General features: G+C 45.2%; 2 protein-coding genes across 14 annotated transcripts in view; one reads left to right on the top strand and one right to left on the bottom strand.

The window, feature by feature from the left end:
- The window catches only part of LOC128412017 (zinc finger protein 420-like), a 983,187-nt gene that overhangs the window by 401,438 nt on the left and 564,066 nt on the right, over nt 1–17,683 (bottom strand). For all 13 annotated transcript variants that reach the window (XM_053384761.1, XM_053384748.1, XM_053384746.1 and 10 more), the window contains one exon: nt 15,812–15,938. In XM_053384761.1, the coding sequence (XP_053240736.1) occupies nt 15,812–15,938 (127 nt within the window). The remainder of the gene's footprint in view (nt 1–15,811; nt 15,939–17,683) is intronic.
- Nucleotides 8,211–9,228, top strand: LOC128412266 (olfactory receptor 52M1-like). The gene has a single exon (XM_053385176.1). The coding sequence runs from the start codon at nt 8,275–8,277 to the stop codon at nt 9,226–9,228; it is 954 nt and encodes a 317-aa protein (XP_053241151.1). The 5' UTR covers nt 8,211–8,274.

Raw genomic sequence — 17,683 nt, 5'->3', positions numbered from 1 at the left:
TTGAAGTGTGGACAAAATGGACTCTTAAAACACTTAAGAGGTCAACCCAGGAGGCAGATAGCCATTGACAGGAAGGAAGTGGTGCAACATCCCTAGGCAAGCTCACTTCCCTCCCCTCTTTTTCTCCACAACTTTCCTCCTTACACCTTCCTCCAGATTCTCCCCTAAATCCACATCAGATCAGCTCTTCTTGAAAGAGGGTGCCCAGAATAGAATGTGGGCTTTCCAGACTCTGTCCAGCTTTGAGCCTTGTAAGTCTTGCATAAGGCAACCTGGATAATGTTGCACCTAAAATAGCAGCACAGCATCCTAGTTTGACTCAGCCACGTTCCTTACCTTGTCCTCTTTCATTTCAGCATCCTCTTTAGGGACAGATGCTGCAGTTTTGCCTACCTTGATGCGCTGAGAAGCATCCAAGGGCCCAGCAGGGTCTGAAGGATGCTGTTGTGCCCAACAGGATTAAGTAAGCTCAGCTCTGTTCTCGGAGGAGTTGCAGCCAAAGATGGTCCTGTCTTGGGAGCCATAATTGATGGATTCCATTTTTAGCCTCCAGTTGGGAATTGGCACAGCTCTATCACTCTTGGGCAGGAGATGATGGTCAGGTCATTGATCTGGCATCATGGACCATTTGTAAGGTAAAGGTAAAGGTACTCCTGCCCGTACGGGCCAGTCTTGCCAGACTCTAGGGTTGTGCGCTCATCTCACTCTATAGGCTGGGAGCCAGCGCTGTCCGCAGACACTTCCGGGTCACGTGGCCAGCGTGACAAGCTGCATCTGGCAAGCCAGCGCAGCACACGGAAACGCCGTTTACCTTCCCGCTGGTAAGCGGTCCCCTGGGGTGCTTTCGAACTGCTAGGTTGGCAGGCGCTGGGACCGAGCGACGGGAGCGCACCCCGCCGCGGGGATTCGAACCGCCAACCTGACGATCGGCAAGTCCTAGGCGCTGAGGCTTTAACCCACAGCGCCACCCGCATCCCTATGGACCATTTGTAGCTTGATCCAAATATGCCCGCCAGTCATCCAGGCACTACAAATGAAGAAGACACACAAAATTCTACCTCATGCCCTCAGAGCCAAGTTATTCTCGAAGTGGGAATCTTCCTCATGTAGCCAAACCTGTTAGGAGTCATTCTGCAAAGAAACAGAAAAGATTATTGTAACTTTAAGAACTGTTTCTGTGAGTTCTGTGAGTGGTTTTCTAGGCTGATTAGGTACAGCTGGTGATGACTACAAAAGGAGGAGAAGTTGCAGTTTGAATTTGCCTGCAGAGAGAGAACACCCACATGCTTTGTGCTTATTGTTTTTGTATAGCTGTAATAAAAACTTTGTTTGAGTGATTTACACCAGTCTCATGGTCTTGTGGTTCTGTCGTCTGCCACCAGAAGAAAGACCCCCTCTAACAGGTTATGGGCCCAGTTCTGAGTGGGCAGAGACAGAGCGTGGAAAAGAACCCAGAGACTGGAAGCAACTCAGCGTTTCTCAAGCAGCTGGCTGTGTGAAGCGTCGGCAGTGTCTGTCTGTTTGAGACCTGGAGCCGAACAATTCTTCAAGCCACGTGTGAGTAAAGACTGAGTGGGAAGCTGAAAGCTGGGTGGAGCCATGGTTGGACTTGGAGCTGGAGCTCAAGGGGAAGCTTCAGTAGAGAAACTGGGAGAATCCAATTATATGTCATGGAGTTTACAAATGCAGGCATTTTTAAAGAAAGAACAATGTTGGACTGTTATTGTTAACCCTCCTGTAAAAGATGAAGATGAAGAAGTAGATGACACAGACCAAAGACTGGAGGACAAAGCATATGCCAATCTAATTTTGAGTTTAGAGAAGTCTCAATTATCTCATGTGTGAGACCTTGAAACAGCAAGTGAGATTTGGAAAGCACTGAGAGCGATACACATTAGAGACACTACTGGCAGCAAAATTACTCTACAGAGCCAGACTAAGTGAGGGTGAATGTGTTTCAACACACCTTCAAAGAATGCATGATTTATTTTCACAGTTAAATGAACATTTTTCTGAACAGAGAAAGGTTTATATTGTGCTGTCTTAACTTCCTGAGTCATGGGATAATTTAGTGATGACGCTGGAGGCAATTCCAGAAAGCCAATTAACGATGCATTTCTTAACTGGGCATTTGCTTGATGAGGAGGAAAGACGCCATGAGAGAAAGGCGACAACACCTCACTGTAACTTTGGAAATGGGAGATGGTCCAGTAAAAGGTATGCAACTGATGAGGAGTGGCAACATAAAGAGGTCGTTGACCATGAAGAGGAAGCAGCTTTCACAGTCAGAAAATGCTATAGTTGTGGGTCAACCAAGCATTTAGTAGGACAGTGCACTGTATCTGTGGGACACAGTTTGCTGGGAAGCGAGGAGACAGGAAGAGTCGAATCTAGTATGTTTCAGCAGCAGTTTGAGGCACCTGTCATGACGTTGGACAGGACTGGATTTTAGACTCAGCATTTTAGACTCAAACATTTTTAAGTGTGCACAAACCCTTGTAGAAAAGCAACCTTGTAAATCTATAAATGTAGTACTAGCTGATGGAACAGTGCATGAGTCAGCTGGAAAGGGTAGTGTGAATACTGACTGTTTAAGCACCAAATTTACCAATGTATTGTGTACCAAATTTGCTTTCAGCTGCAAGTCTTGTTAACCAGGGGTTTAAGGTAACCTTCTCTGGTTCAGGCTGTAAAATAGAGAAAGCTGGAAAAGTGGTTACAGCGTCACTAAAAAATGGTTTATTTGTTTTAAAAAACCAGCTAATAAGTGAGTCTGGGTCATGTGCTAAAGCCTGTAATAGAGCCTTGCATGATGAGTGTCAGTATTTGTGGCATTGTCGTTTGGGGCGCATGCCAATTTCCGCAGCATTGCAAAAATGCCAGAATTAAGTAAAGGAATTGAAAAAATGTTCAGTTTTTCTGGACTGTAATACCTACAAGGAGTCTAAAAGTAAGCAGGGATCTTATCCTAAAAGTAATAGAATTAGCAAGAAGCCATTTACTTTAGTACACTCAGACCTTTGTGGGCCATCTGTGGAATCTGAAGGAGGAGCAGTTTTTCCTGGTTCTTGTGGATGATTATAGCCAGTATACTTGTTAAACACAAAAGTGAAACTGGTCAACTGATTAAAAATTGGGTCAACTATATAGAAAGGCAGTTTCCCTACAAAGTTACCCAGTTGCAGAGTGACCGTGGAGGCGAATTCACGTCTGAAGCCCTTCAAATATGGTTGAAAAAGCATGGTATTAGCCACCATAAACCTTGTCCTTTTTCACCCAAGGAAAATTTGATTGCAGAACACAAGTTAAGGTCTTTACAAACAATGCTACATTCTATGTTAGATTCTGGTTTATCCAGGAATAATAATAATAATAATAATAATAATAATAATAATAATAATAATAATAATTTATTTATATCCCGCCCTCCCCAGCCGAAGCCGAGCTCAGGGCGGCTAAAAACAATCAAATAATCAAACAATCAAATAATCCAACATTCTAAAAACATTTCATTATAAAAATTAATTAAAATCAAATTGATGGCAACCGTTAAGCAAAATTCTGTGCAGGTTGCCAGAGGAGGGAGTCAGGCTGCGCCCTGACCAAAGGCCTGGTGGAACAACTCTGTCTTGCAGGCCTTGCGGAAAGATGTCAAGTCCCGCAGGGCCCTGGTCTCTTGTGACGGAGTGTTCCACCAGATCGGAGCCACAGCCGAAAAAGCCCTGGCTCTAGTTGAGGCCAGCCTAACTTCTCTGTGGCCTGGGACCTTCAAGATGTTTTTATTTGAAGACCATAAGGTCCTCCGTGGGACATACCAGGAGAGGCGGTCCCGTAGGTACGAGGGTCCTAGGCCATATAGGGCTTTAAAGGTCAAAACCAGCACCTTAAACCTGATCCTGTACTCCACCAGGAGCCAGTGCAGCTGGTATAGTACCGGATGAATGTGATCTCGCAGCAAAGACCCCATAAAGAGTCTCGCCACGGCATTCTGCACCCGCTGGAGTTTCTGGGTCAGTCTAAAGGGCAGCCCCACGTAGAGCGAGTTACAATAATCCAGTCTGGAGGTGACCGTCGCGTGGATCACAGTGGCTAGGTCAGGGCGAGAGAGATAAGGGGCCAACTGCTTAGCTTGGCGGAGATGAAAAAATGCCGCCTTTGTTATAGCTGTAATCTGCACCTCCATAAAGAGGGAGGTATCGAAGATTACACCCAAACTCTTAATGGACGGTGCTGGCACTAATTGCACCCCCGCAAGAGATGGGAGTTGCCCCCTCAATCCCATATCGTCCTGTCCCAGCCAGAGGACCTCTGTCTTCGAAGGATTTAACTTCAACCGCCTCCCACGTAACCATCCAGCCACAGCTTCCAGACATCTGGTCAGTGTGTCTGGGGCCAAATCAGGATGGCCATCCATCAACAGATAGAGTTGGGTGTCATCGGCATACTGATGGCAACCCAGCCCAAAACTCCGGACAAGCTGGGTGAGGGGGCGCATAAAGATGTTAAAAAGCATCGGGGAAGTTTTGGGGTGGAAGCAATTCTCCGTGCTAATTACATACAGAACAGATTGTTTCATTCTACCATAAGCAATACCCCTCATTTTTTTGCTTTATGGGGAAAAAACCCTGTTTTGGACCATGTTAAAACTTTTGGTTGTTGGGCTTAGGTTCACATCCCAAAAGGACAGAGAAGGAAAGGAGATCCCAAGGCAAAGAGACTTAGATTTGTTGGTTATCAAAGTTGGTCAAAGGGGTACCGTCTAACAAAACCACACATCCCCATCCACACATAAGAGGGAGTCACCAGGTTTGGTGGAATCCCAAGGTTTGTGGAGGTACAAATGAATCCCATTAAAAACCTAACGGGGTTATGATGTCCTCACTGCCCACTGCAGAATATGCTGACCTCTCACTTCTTAGGCTGGACAGGTGGGTCTGAGACCCTCAAAATAAAATCTGAACAAAATTGGTGAAGCAGCAAAGAGTTTATTGGTTACATAGACATCCTTGCAAGCACAGGTGTCCAAAAGTAGGCACACACAAACTTAGCAAAACACAAGCTACATGCAGTGCAAGTTCTTTCCCCTGTTTCCCCATTGGCTGGGCATGCGCAGGGTTTACAGCCTATCACAACTGCCTAATTAAAATACTAAAATCCCCGCCCCTGTTGACATCTGCCCTCACCCTGAGTTCCACCGCCCACCCCTCATATTTACCACTGTCCTAATTTGGTCAATGCCTCTATGCCTTTGTCTGTTGATGTAAGCCATGCTCTAAATACCAGTTGTTCTAGTTACAAGTGTAAGTGAGTTCTATGTCTTTTGAAGACAAGAGGACAGAGCCACATCCTTTTTATAAAAAAAATATAATTTTTATTTATTTTCCATTTAATGTTATACATTCACACCGTCATTATCCACTATACTGCTCTCACTCTTTAGAGCCTATCGACTTCCTTCCCTCCCGCCTCATAGTTTTCGAAATTAACCTTTATATCATTGCAATTTATATGTTTTCCAATTCTAATTAGACTTATTACAGAATGTCTCAAGATTTAAATAAATATAAAAAGGAAGAAAGTTTCTCATTACAAATCTTCTGACAACCCTGCTAGTGGTGTTAATTGCTTACAATGATCTTTCAAATATCGTATAAATTTACTCCAATCCTTTTGGAATACTTGATCATGCTGGTTTCAGATTTTCCCTGTCAGCTTTGCCAGTTCTGCAAAGTCCATCATCTTCATCTGCCACTCTTGCCCAATACTTCCCTGGCCATCTTTCAGAAGAAGTGTGCTGGTGGCAGTGGCGGACGTTGGCCTTTCAAATTTCAGCATAGCCCTGTGTGATGCCAAAATTCTCTGCCCCCCACCTCTTGCCTTCCATTCTAATAGTTGTGGTACCCCCTTTTGGCTTGGCATCCAGTGTGGGTGAACTGGTTGCTCTCTTCTAAATCTGCCTCCACTGGTGGTGACTGACTGGGAAAGAGATCTTGGGGTTGTGTGGCTGACAGCTCAGGGAATATGTTGGCTTGGCATGTGGCACATTTAACTCAGAGGCAAAGAAGCCAGAAATCACAGGATTTGGACAAGAGAGTGTTGCTGTGACCCCCTCAGAGGCCTGCTGCAACAACTTTGAAAGGCACTTTGGGGACAAAATTGTTCAGATTCAGGTGACATAGTCAGAGCAAATCCAGTGGGGACATCCAGGGCACAGTCTGAGCCACCTACAATGGATCATTATCCTTATTATTTGGAAACACATTTCCTTCCCTTTTGAAAATGGTCTAAATAAAGAAGACAGTTTTTAATATTGGTAGTCCTTGCTTGGTGCTTTGAGATTTGTCAACCAAAGAGCCACTTAATTGTCCCAGGTCCCAGTTGGGTTGGGAGATCCCTCAAGGTCTCTGAAATATGCAGCATAAATACCTCACCAAGAGGCCGAAGCCAACATTTGCTTAGGAGGGGGCATTGCTGCCTTGGTAAGCTGAATGTGCAACCATTCCTAAGGAGGTTGCATTTTGGGCTGTTGTGCCAGGTCAGTGTTCCACAGAGCAAGACATGCGGCAAGTTGTCCCCTTTGCAATGGTGCAATGAGCTGGAATTGTTTCTGACAGTGGAATCTTCTGTGCAGTTCTGATTCTGCTGTTGCCACTGCAAAATGCTACCCAACGCAGCTAACAAGGCTCTGCTCCTTGCTCTGGGTTCCCTAACATTTCTTTGGAAAATGCCGACTGTAATGCCCCGAGAAAGGTAAGTGCTAAAGGAAGCAGAGGCTGTATTTCCTGACAGGAGGGGAAAGATTGGTGGCCTGGCTAGCAGGAGATAACTGTACCGTGTTGAAGATTTCCAGGAGAGGACAGAGAGGAGTGGAAGAACATTTGGACGCTGGTGGAGAAGAAAGCATGGTGTATACAGCATGCCTGGATAGATAATCTATGGTCATTTAGATGAGCCTTTCTCAACCTTGGGACTCTTCCAACTCTCCAATTCCTTGATTCTATGTAGCCACCCACCTGATTTGACAATTTTTACAATGCAGCTTACTGAACATACCAAAATATGAGAAGAGAAATACATTTAAATAAGCATTAATATATGCATATAAATACATAGTTTGAGATGGAGTTTTGAAAAATAAACAGATCTTTATTGTATTTCTTACATTTATATCCCACCTTTATCTTCCAAGGATCTCGAAGCGGCTTCCATGGTTCTTCCCCCCTCCCCCCATTTCACCCTCACAACAACCATGTGAGGTAGGTTAGGCGAAGAGATGGGACTTGACCCAAGTGAGCTTCATGACCGAGTGGGGATTAACGTGGAAGTGAAATGGAATCATGGGTAAAAACATGTGGAAGTGACAAAGATGGACTGAGATACTCAGGTCTGCCAATTCTGATCTGGAGATTTTCCTAGAGGAAGAGACTCCCAGGTGTCCAAAACACCTGAGGGCTGATCGCTTACCCCAAGGTGGAGAGATCCAAACCCAGTGACCTTACCACAACTGCTTCATTTATTCACTCAGATAGTTCTTCTTTCTGCTTTCATCAGCCACCCACTCTAGAGAGGTGACTCCACCCTTCCCACGTAACTGAGGTCTGGCAGACAGCCAAGTTTGGCCCTGGGTGTATAGAACTTTCCAGTATCAGAAAAAGAAGGGATAACAACCGTTATGAGATCCACTCACATAACGGGACCTCCACTTCCCCTCTTCATAGAATTGTAGAGTTGGAAGGGACACAAGGAAAGAGAGCCCACCACCTTCAGAGGGAGACCGTTCCCCTGTTGAACAACTCTTAAATGCAGGAAGTTCTTCCTCATACTTAGTTGGTATCTACTTTCCTGTAACTCGAATCCATTCATTTGGAGCAGGAGAAAACAAGTTTGCTCCATCTTCCATGTGACAGCTCTTTAGATATTTGAAGATGGCTTCTCTCCACACACCCTAGAAACCTGCTCCACAGGGTCCCCCAACCCTCTGGAGCAGTTTTTGAAGGTCCACAGAAGTATGCAGTCGAGAGGAGAGGGAAGTAACATTGCACAACAGGAACTCTGTTGCACCAAAGGAACAGCAGCTTTGGACACAAGCCTATATCTTAATGCCTGGGATGTATAGATAACCTATCTGTAGAAACATTTTCTTAGACTCCCTAAAAATGCTATACTACAACTGTATGGGGTTCTGTTGCTAAGTATAACCATCTGAATGTTCATCCATCTTCATTTGTTTCCAGTCACATGGAATGATGGTCCCTCCCGTGGTGCATTGGTAAGATGCCGGCCTTCTACAATGCCTGTGTCAGCCCGTCCACCTTCTCCCTCACGGGCATCCCTCAGCTGGAAGCTGCCCATGTCTGGATCTCCATCCCTTTCTGCTCCATGTACATCATGGCCCTGGTGGGCAACTGCACCATCCTCTTCATCATCCGGGCCGAGCCCAACCTCCACGAGCCCATGTACCTCTTCCTCTCCATGTTGGCCGTCATCGACTTGGTCCTCTCCTCTTCCACCATGCCCAAGCTGCTCAGCATCTTCTGGTTGGGCAACAAGGACATTGCCTTCCACTCCTGCCTCCTCCAGATGTTTGTCATCCACTCTTTTGCCACCATTGAATCTGGGATCTTTCTGGCGATGGCCTTTGACCGCTACATGGCCATATGCACACCGTTGAGGCACGGGACTATCCTGACCCACTCGGTGGTGGCCAAGATCGGGCTGGCCGCTGCTCTGCGGGGCTTCCTATACATCGCTCCACTGCCTCTTCTTGCCCATCGATACACCTACTACCACACCAACATCATTGCACACTCCTACTGCGAGCACATGGCTGTGGTGATGCTCTCCTGTGAGGACATCTCCATCAGCAACATCTATGGTGTAACAATTGGCTTCCTGGTACTCATAATTGATTCTACGTTCATTGGGTTGTCCTATGTCCTCATCTTCCGGGCGGTAATGAGCTTGTCCACCACGGAGGCCCGCCTTAAGACCTTCAGCACTTGCACCTCACACATTTGTGCCATCTTGATCTTCTACATTCCCATCGTTGTCTCCTCCCTGATACATCGGTTTGGGCACAATGTGGCTCCTGCAGCTCACATCCTCCTGGCCAACTTCTATCTCATCTTCCCTCCCGTCTTGAATCCCATTGTGTATGCCGTCCGGACAAAAGAGATCCGGAGGAGGCTGGCCAAGATGCTGTTGTGGTCCAGAGGTGGTCTTGAGTAAGCCTCACAGTTGCTCCTTATGTGAGGTTTATTCCCCTCTTTCTTTGGCTGAAACATGAATTGAATAGCATCAATCAGAAGGCCATGGGAATCACTCAATTAGCTCAATGCAGAGAGTCTTTTATCAAAATCACTTGCAGGTATAGATGGGCAAATTTGTTGACACTGGTTTCTCTCAGTTTGTCATCTTTTCAATGTAAAATTCAGCTCTCAACATTTCCACATCTGTTTGCAATTAAGGTTATTGCAATTTTGCATTTAGGAAGCCATATAATGTTAACCAGCCAAAGGCATGGCTAATAAGAAATGTTTTTGCCTGTTGCCTAAAGATATGCAATGAAGGCACCAGGTGAGAACTTGCCCTGTTCTTGTGTTGCCATCCACCGGACGTCTCACAGAAGAGGCACATGAAGAGCCTCATATGGAGAAAGGCGGTCCTTGAGATATTGCGGTCCTGAGCCATTTAAGTCTCATTGAATGTTCATTGAATATCTGCCATCACCAGGAGTTGCCCAAGCAATTTTGCTGCCCAACACAAAGGACAAGAAGATGCATTGCCTATTCTGTGCACAAAATTGGACGAGAGTAGTAGTTGACTCTTACTTGACCACTGGAATGGGACAGAGTCCTCCACTGACCCCAAGAGTAGCAGGCTAGTTTCGGGGCTGCAGGGCAGACCACATGGCACACATTTGTAGTCACTTTCTGCCCCTCAGAATTTGTTGCCTGAGGCAACTGCTTCATGCTTGAGCCGACCCTGGTCATTGTCTAATCTTCCTGCAAACAAATCAGGCCAGGTGCTCATTAAACAGGTTGCTGATTCCAAGGAATTAGGTTTGCTGCACTTGACCTCTGGTGAGCTGATGAACAAAGCCTGTGCTTTCTAGATCTGTTTGGGATCCAGAGAGCTGAAGGAGGCCTCTACTGCAACCTCCATCTGCCCACAGGCTTTGGTCACCTTCAGAGACCACTATTGGGGAACACCTATTGCATTCTGAGAGACATAAGCTCTCCTCTTCAGAATCCTGGGCCAGCAAGGCAACAGCATCTCTCAGCATCTCAAGGTTGATCCTTGAGATTGTTGAGGAGCAAAGAGGGGGTCCTGCTGGAGCTGTGAGCTCACTAACCATTGGAAGAATAGTTTAAGTGTAGCTTCTTAACTTTCTCTTTCTCTCTTATTTTTTCTCTCCCTTCCCTTCCCTTCCCTCCTTCCTTTGTTCCCCCCTTCTCTTTCTCTTTCTCTCTCTCTTTTGCATCTGGATTAATGTTTTAGTTCAGACCAAAAAAAAAAGACATTTGACAATAAAGTCTAGTCAATCATAGGGGATAGAGCTTATTTACTTAGTGAATAATATCACACCTGAGTCTTTTGAACTGTTGTTTTATTATTTATTGTTATTATTATTATTTATTACATTTCTATACCTCCCTATACATGCAGTTCCTCCTAGCTTACTATTGTGTTTTGTGAGATACAGTGCTATTTTTCTATAAAAAGAGGGGCTGGAACTCAACATGAATGCTTCTCTTGTTCTCTTTTAATGGCAATGGCGCCCATCTGAGAGGTGCCAGAACTGAGTTCTGGCAAGTTCTGGCTGAGAAAAAGCCCCGGTGAGATAAGTTGGAATTGAAGAGGACGTAAACCTTAATTTTGGGAAGACCATTTATCTTGATCGCTGTAGTTCCTGAATAATAAATGTACTGTAAAGGAGATGCTCATTGTCTGTTTACAGGGGGTGAAGGGGGTGATGATGGAATCTGTGTGTGTAAACAGAGTAGGACAACTGGAGGGAGGAGAAGTGGGGAGTAATCACTAGTGAGTGGAATTGCTTAATAGACACTGAAATGAAGAATGCCTGTGTTTATTGCTGGAAGGGTTTAACTGGAAGATGTCACTGAAGCAAAAGAAAAGCAAGAGCTCTCTGAGCTCCTTGATGGGTTTGATAATAAGAGAAAGAGAAAACAGCTCCAGGCCAAAGGAAGGTTCTAAGGAGAGAGAGACCTTGGATTCTAGGTCTGTTTGGAATTGTCTGTTATTTCTAAGATGCTGAGCCTGCGCTGGACAGCACAAGATATTGTGTGGAATGATTTGGATGCATTTTTTGATGTGTTTGTTCTGAAGAAAGTTCTGCAAGTAAAGATTTGAACAATCTAATGGGTCTAGACAATGTTTTATTCCAAAATAAAACTTCCAGTCGCTTCAAGCTGCGCAGTCTTAATATCTGCAATATTCCCTGTGCAAGGGAGAGATAGAGAAAGCAAGGAGGAGAGCAGAGGGGGAAAGGGGTGAAGGTGAAAATGGGGGTGCAGAGAGGGTTGCAAAATAGGAGGGATTAGGAGGCACCCCCAGTTGTGAAAGCAGGGGCATGCAAGGGCTGAAGGGCAGGCAGGGATGTTGGCATCATAGCTGGGTGGAAGGCAGGGCCATCCCACCCATGAGACAAGGTGAGGTGACTGCCTCGGGTGGCAGGATCCATGGGACAGCAGTTTGAAGCTTTCCTGACTGAGAAGGGAATCCAGCATGACTTGTCAACGCCTAGATCGCCATGGATGAATGGGCTTGCGGAGCGAGCAAATCAAACGTTGCTGCAAGGAATGATGCCATGATGCCAATCTCCCTGAAAAGTTTTGGGGGGAAGCTCTGTCGACGTTTGTTTATTCCTTTAATCGCAGACTGTCATCACCTATTGGTTGTACTCCCTATGAGAAGATGTTTGGTAAGAAACCATGCGTCAAGCAAATGAGAATCTTTGGTTCTGACATGTGGGTACACACCCCACAAAGCAACAAGCTTGGGAAGCGTGGGGCACATGGTTTATTCATGGGGTACAAAAAAGGTGCATACAGAGTATGGATGACCAACTCTAAGTCCATTAAGTTCACAAAGAGTGTTGAGTACAATCCTAAGTGGGGGGGAAATGTGGGAATTTTCCAGAGTTACCCAGAGGAAGATGAAGGTGATGTAAAAAAAGCAGATAATGTTGAGGAAGCTGAGGATGATGATGATGATGATCAGAGTTCGGATTCCAGTTCAGTGGGCGGCGCTGCTGCTGGTGTCAGTGACAGTGATGACACAGCAGACTACAAGAGCGAAAAGGCCTCAGTCAGACCATCTGATGCGTCTGACAATGAACTGGAAGAACCACTGTTCACCATTGGTCATTTTTCTCCTAAGAAAGAGGAGATGAGTCCAGAAGATTTGCGTCTTGTACGCAGATCTGAGAGAGCCACGAAGGGCAGACCTCCAAAGAGATTTGCTGATGAGTTTGCTAAGACGGCAACTGCCGTTCTTAGTAGCTCAGAGAAGGTGTGGGAACCTTCAAGCTTCAAAGAGGTTCAGGAGTTAACCTCTAAAGATGCTGAGCCTTGGCTTAATGCCAATTTAACTTTGGGCACTCAGTGGCCTCAGAAGCTTGGAAAAACTCCATTCCAGCTTTTTGCTTTAGCCGTGAGCCTTTATGCCTTCAAAGACGTCTTATCTCGGCAGCTCATTAATCACAAAGCCTCTGGCGCAGCTCCCAGACCCATTAGTCTGCCAGAGTTCAAAGACTTTTGCCGAGGCAAACGAAAAGCCTCACTTTCGCTTTTCCTCCACATACCTCTCAGCAGTCTGTCGCAGTCTTACTCTCCTGTAAGTGCCGTGAATCTGGGCCCATAACCTGTTGTTGGGATACTGCCAGGGAGACAAAGTCCATCATAGCCCCCAAGCCGGCTGCCGGGCGATTCATCGACCTCCCGTAGACATGCAGTATCAGCAATTAGCGACACGAAGCCTCAGAAATAGATTGCCACATTCTTAGGCTGGTGCACACACTATCAGCAGAAAATTCACACAGCGAAAGATGCACAGCAGGAGAGCATATTTACAGTTTATTCAGCGTTGGTCAGAACAAAGAAAAAACATGACTGCCTGCTTCGGTATGCTCAGGCAACAAGAAAACGAAAGCAAAGACACAATAGAAACATCCTGTGCAACAGGAAATACGCAGACTCTGTGACTCACAGCCTGCTCCCTTTTAAGGTGGAACGGAAATATCCTAACAGTATAAACACCGACATTTGGGAAACAGTGGCCTGTGAGCGCTCCAATTGGAGAACAGCCTTTACCAAAGGTGTCATGGGCTTTGAAGACGCTCAAACTCAGGGTGAAAGAGAGAAAAGTAATAGAGGAAGGCACACTTGGCAAACCCTCACCGTGATCAACTCCCGCCCAGAAACCAATGTCCCCACTGTGGAAGGATGTGTGGATCCAGAATTGGCCTCCATTCACTTACGGATTCACTGTTAAGACCATGTTGATGGAAGACAATCTTACTCAGCTACAAGGGATCACCAAAGAAGAAAAGAATCATAGGGTTGGAAGGGTAAACTAGTCCAACCCCCTGCAGTGCAGGAATCTCAACTAACGTATCCATGACAGGTGACCATCCAATCTGTGTTTAAAAGCCTTACGTTTTGACAATAGGAGCAGTTATACAGTGGAATGGACTCCTTTGGAAAGTGATGGACTTTCCTTCCATGGAGGTTTTACAGCAGAGGATGGAAGGCCATCTGCCATGGATGTTTTCGTTGTGATTCCTACATTGCAGGGGGTTGGACTTGATGGCACTAAAGGTCACTTACAACACCACAATTAAATGATTCTCTGATTCTGCCCAATATGCTTTCTTTGATGGCAAGTGAGACTTTGCTTCCAGGTAAAACTCTTTCCACATTCCAAACATGGATATGGTTTCTCCCCGCTGTGAATTCTTTGATGGGAAGTGAGATGGGCTCTCTGATTAAAGCTCTTTCCACATTCAAAGCACTGATATTGCTTCTCCCCAGTGTGAATTCTTTGATGGGAAGTGAGATGGGCTCTCTGATTAAAGCTCTTTTCACATTCAAAGCACTGATATGGCTTCTCCCCAGTGTGAATTCTTTGATGGGAAGTGAGATGGGAGCTATGACTGAAGCTCTTTCCACATTTCCTACACTGATACGGTTTCTCCCCTGTATGAATTCTTTGATGGGAAGTAAGATTGACCTTCTTACTGAAGCTCTTTCCACATTCCACACACTGATAGGGTTTCTCCCCTGTATGAATTAGTTGATGAGCAGAGAGCATCTTCTTGTCACGGAAGCTCTTTCCACATTCAAAGCACTGATATAGCTTCTCCCCAGTGTGAATTCTTTGATGGGAAGTGAGATGGGAGCTATGACTGAAGCTCTTTCCACATTCCACACACTGATATGGTTTCTCCCCTGTATGAATTCTTTGATGGGAAGTAAGATTGGAGCTTGTACTGAAACTCTTTCCACATTCCACACACTGATATGGTTTCTCCCCTGTATGAATTCTTTGATGTTTAGTGAGATTGGAGCTCATACTGAAGCTCTTTCCACATTCCAAGCACTGATATGGTTTCTCCCCTGTGTGAATTCTTTCATGGGAAGTGAGACTGCCCCTGTGATTGAATATCTTTCCACACTCTTGACACTGAAATTGTTTCTCCTCACTGTGAATTCTCTGATGGGAAGTGAGGCTTTCCTTCCCCCTGAAGCTCTCTCCACGTTCCGCACACTGATATGGTTTCTCTGCATGAATTCTTTGATCACAAGTGAGACGGGCTCTCTTACTTAAACCTTTTCCACAATCTTGGTATTTAAATGGTTTTTCTGCACTGTGGATTCTCTGATGCTGACAGAATTCTTTCCTTGTACTAAAGCTCTTCCCACATTCCAAGCAGTGATATGGTTTCTCCCCTGTATGATTTTTTTTATGGGAGCTGAGATTTTCCTTCTGCGTGAATCTCTTTTCACAATCTTGGCACTGAAATGGTTTCTCTCCACTGTGACATTTCTGTTCAGAAGTGAGATTTTCCTTCTGACTGAAGTTCTTCCCACATTCCAAACACTGATAGTATTTCCTCAAAATGGGATTTCTTTGAGGGGAAGTGGAATGGGAGTGTTGACTGAAGCCCTTTCCACACTCCAAATATTTATGTGGCTTCTCCACGTTGGGAATTTTGTTCTTGATTTCCAATTCATCACTATCTGCAATGAAGAGAGAAAAAGATTGAAGCCTCGGGAAGAAATACAGCCCCCAAGTATTGAACAATGCTAATTAATGCTTGCGGTAGCAGAAGAAATGAAGGGAATTAGATGTGAGTTCATTGCCTTTATTGACAGACTTTAACAGATTTATGGGAACCTCAGATTTGAAAAGCCTAGTTCTTCTCTGGGATGGATTTCTTTTGACCCCATCATGGAATCGCCTCCATCTCCAATGTCAGTCATCTCTTTGGTCAACCCAAGACTGAGAGGAGCAAAATAAAAACAGAAAACCTGACAGAAGCTACTTCAACTACCCTAACAACTTCAAAGCTGACATTTAAAATGGCCAGGGCAGTTCAGACCAGCCTGATAATTGTTTGAAAAAGTATAACTGTCGGAAGAACATTCAGGGAGAAGACAGTTGACAGTCTTCCATTCAAGGTGAGCTGTGGGGGTCTTATAAGTTCCGTCAGAATCTGGGAGTTTCATCACATAGATATTCATTTTGAATTTCCAGGCAAATATGACGATCCCACAGGGAGCCTTACCAAGAGAGGCCACGATCACACGATTCTCCTCCATGACGTCATTATGCAGAGCTCTCTGGTCAGGATCCAGCAACGCCCACTCCTCATCCGTGAAACAAACAGCAACATCTTCAAAGCACACTGGACCCTAAAAGAAAAAGGGAAATGTCCTCCTCTGAGACAGTAGAAATATGATCTGCTACACAGTGCTCTGTTCTTTCCTTCCTCTTAATGGCTGTGGTTTTTTTTAAAGTGATTCTTTTGCTTCCCATTTTAATAATGGAAGCTTCTTTTAACAAAGGAATTCTTTTATTAGGCATTTATTTTATTGCCCCCTCTACTCTCCCCATGCCTTGCCGTGGCGAAGGGGCTTGAAGAACTCAGAGAAGCTATGAACTATGCCGAGCAGAGCACACAAGATGAACAGGTCATAGTGGAGAGTTTTGACCAAACGTGATCCACCTGGAGGAGGAACCGGCAAGCCACTCCAGTATCCCTGCCAAGAAAACTCCATGGACAAAGACAACAGGCATATAAAAGTTATGACGCTGGAAGATGAGCCCCTCAGGTCAGAAGGCGTCCAACATGCTACTGGGGAAGAGCGGAGGACAAGTACAAGTAGATCCAGAGCTGATGAAGCGGCTGGGCTAAAGCCGAAAGGATGCTCAGTTGCGGATATGCCTGGAAGCGAAAGGAAAGTCCAATGCTGTAAATAAAAATATTGCATAGGAACCTGGAATGTAAGAACCATGAACCTGGGTAAGTTGGATGTGGTCAAAAATGAGATGGCAAGAATAAATATTGACATCCTGGGCATCAGTGAACTAAAATGGACGGGAATGGGCGAATTCAGTTCGGGTGACCATCATAGAATCATAGAATCATAGAGTTGGAAGAGACCACAAGGGCCATCGAGTCCAACCCCCTGCCAAGCAGGAAACACCATCAGAGCACTACTGTCCATCACCATCACCATCATATCTACTACTGTGGGCAAGAAACCCGCAAAAGAAATGGAGTGGCTCTTATAGTCAACAAAAGAGTGGCGAAAGCAGTACTGGGATGCAATCTCAAAAATGATAGAATGATCTCGATACGAATCCAAGGAAGACCTTTTAACATCACAGTAATCCAAGTTTATGCACCAACTACTGGTGCTGAAGAAACTGAAATTGACCAATTCTATGAAGACTTACAACACCTTATAGAAGTGACACCAAAGAAGGATGTTCTTCTCATTATAGGGGACTGGAATGCTAAAGTAGGGAATCAAGAGATAAAAGGAACAACTGGCAAATTTGGCCTTGGAGATCAAAACGAAGCAGGGCAAAGGCTAATAGAGTTCTGTCAAGAGAACAAGCTGGTCATCACAAACACTCTTTTCCAACAACACAAGAGACGACTCTACACATGGACATCACCAGATGGGCAGCATCGAAATCAGATTGATTATATTCTCTGCAGCCAAAGATGGAGAAGCTCTATACAGTCAGCAAAAACAAGACCTGGAGCTGACTGTGGCTGAGATCATCAGCTTCTTACAGCAAAATTCAAGCTTAAACTGAAGAAAGTAGGAAAAACCACTGGGCCGGTAAGATACAATCTAAGTCAAATCCCTTATGAATACACAGTGGAAGCGAGGAACAGGTTTAAGGATTTAGATTTGGTGGACAGAGTGCCTGAAGAACTATGGATGGAGGCTCGTAACATTGTACAGGAGGCAGCAACTAAAACCATCCCAATGAAAAAGAAATGCAAGAAAGCAAAGTGGCTGTCCAACGAGGCCTTACAAATAGCGGGGGAGAGAAGGCAAGCAAAATGCGAGGGAGATAGAGAAAGATACAGGAAATTGAATGCAGATTTCCAAAAAATAGCAAGGAGAGATAAGAAGGC

The sequence above is a fragment of the Podarcis raffonei genome, chromosome 4, assembly GCF_027172205.1.
Source record: "Podarcis raffonei isolate rPodRaf1 chromosome 4, rPodRaf1.pri, whole genome shotgun sequence".
Classification (NCBI taxonomy): Eukaryota; Metazoa; Chordata; class Lepidosauria; order Squamata; family Lacertidae; genus Podarcis; species Podarcis raffonei.
This window is presented reverse-complemented; position numbering and strand designations above follow the sequence as displayed.

Bases quoted from the DNA above. Each gene is read 5' to 3' on its own strand.
- LOC128412266 (XM_053385176.1), top strand. From the start codon at position 8,275: ATGCCGGCCTTCTACAATGCCTGTGTCAGCCCGTCCACCTTCTCCCTC.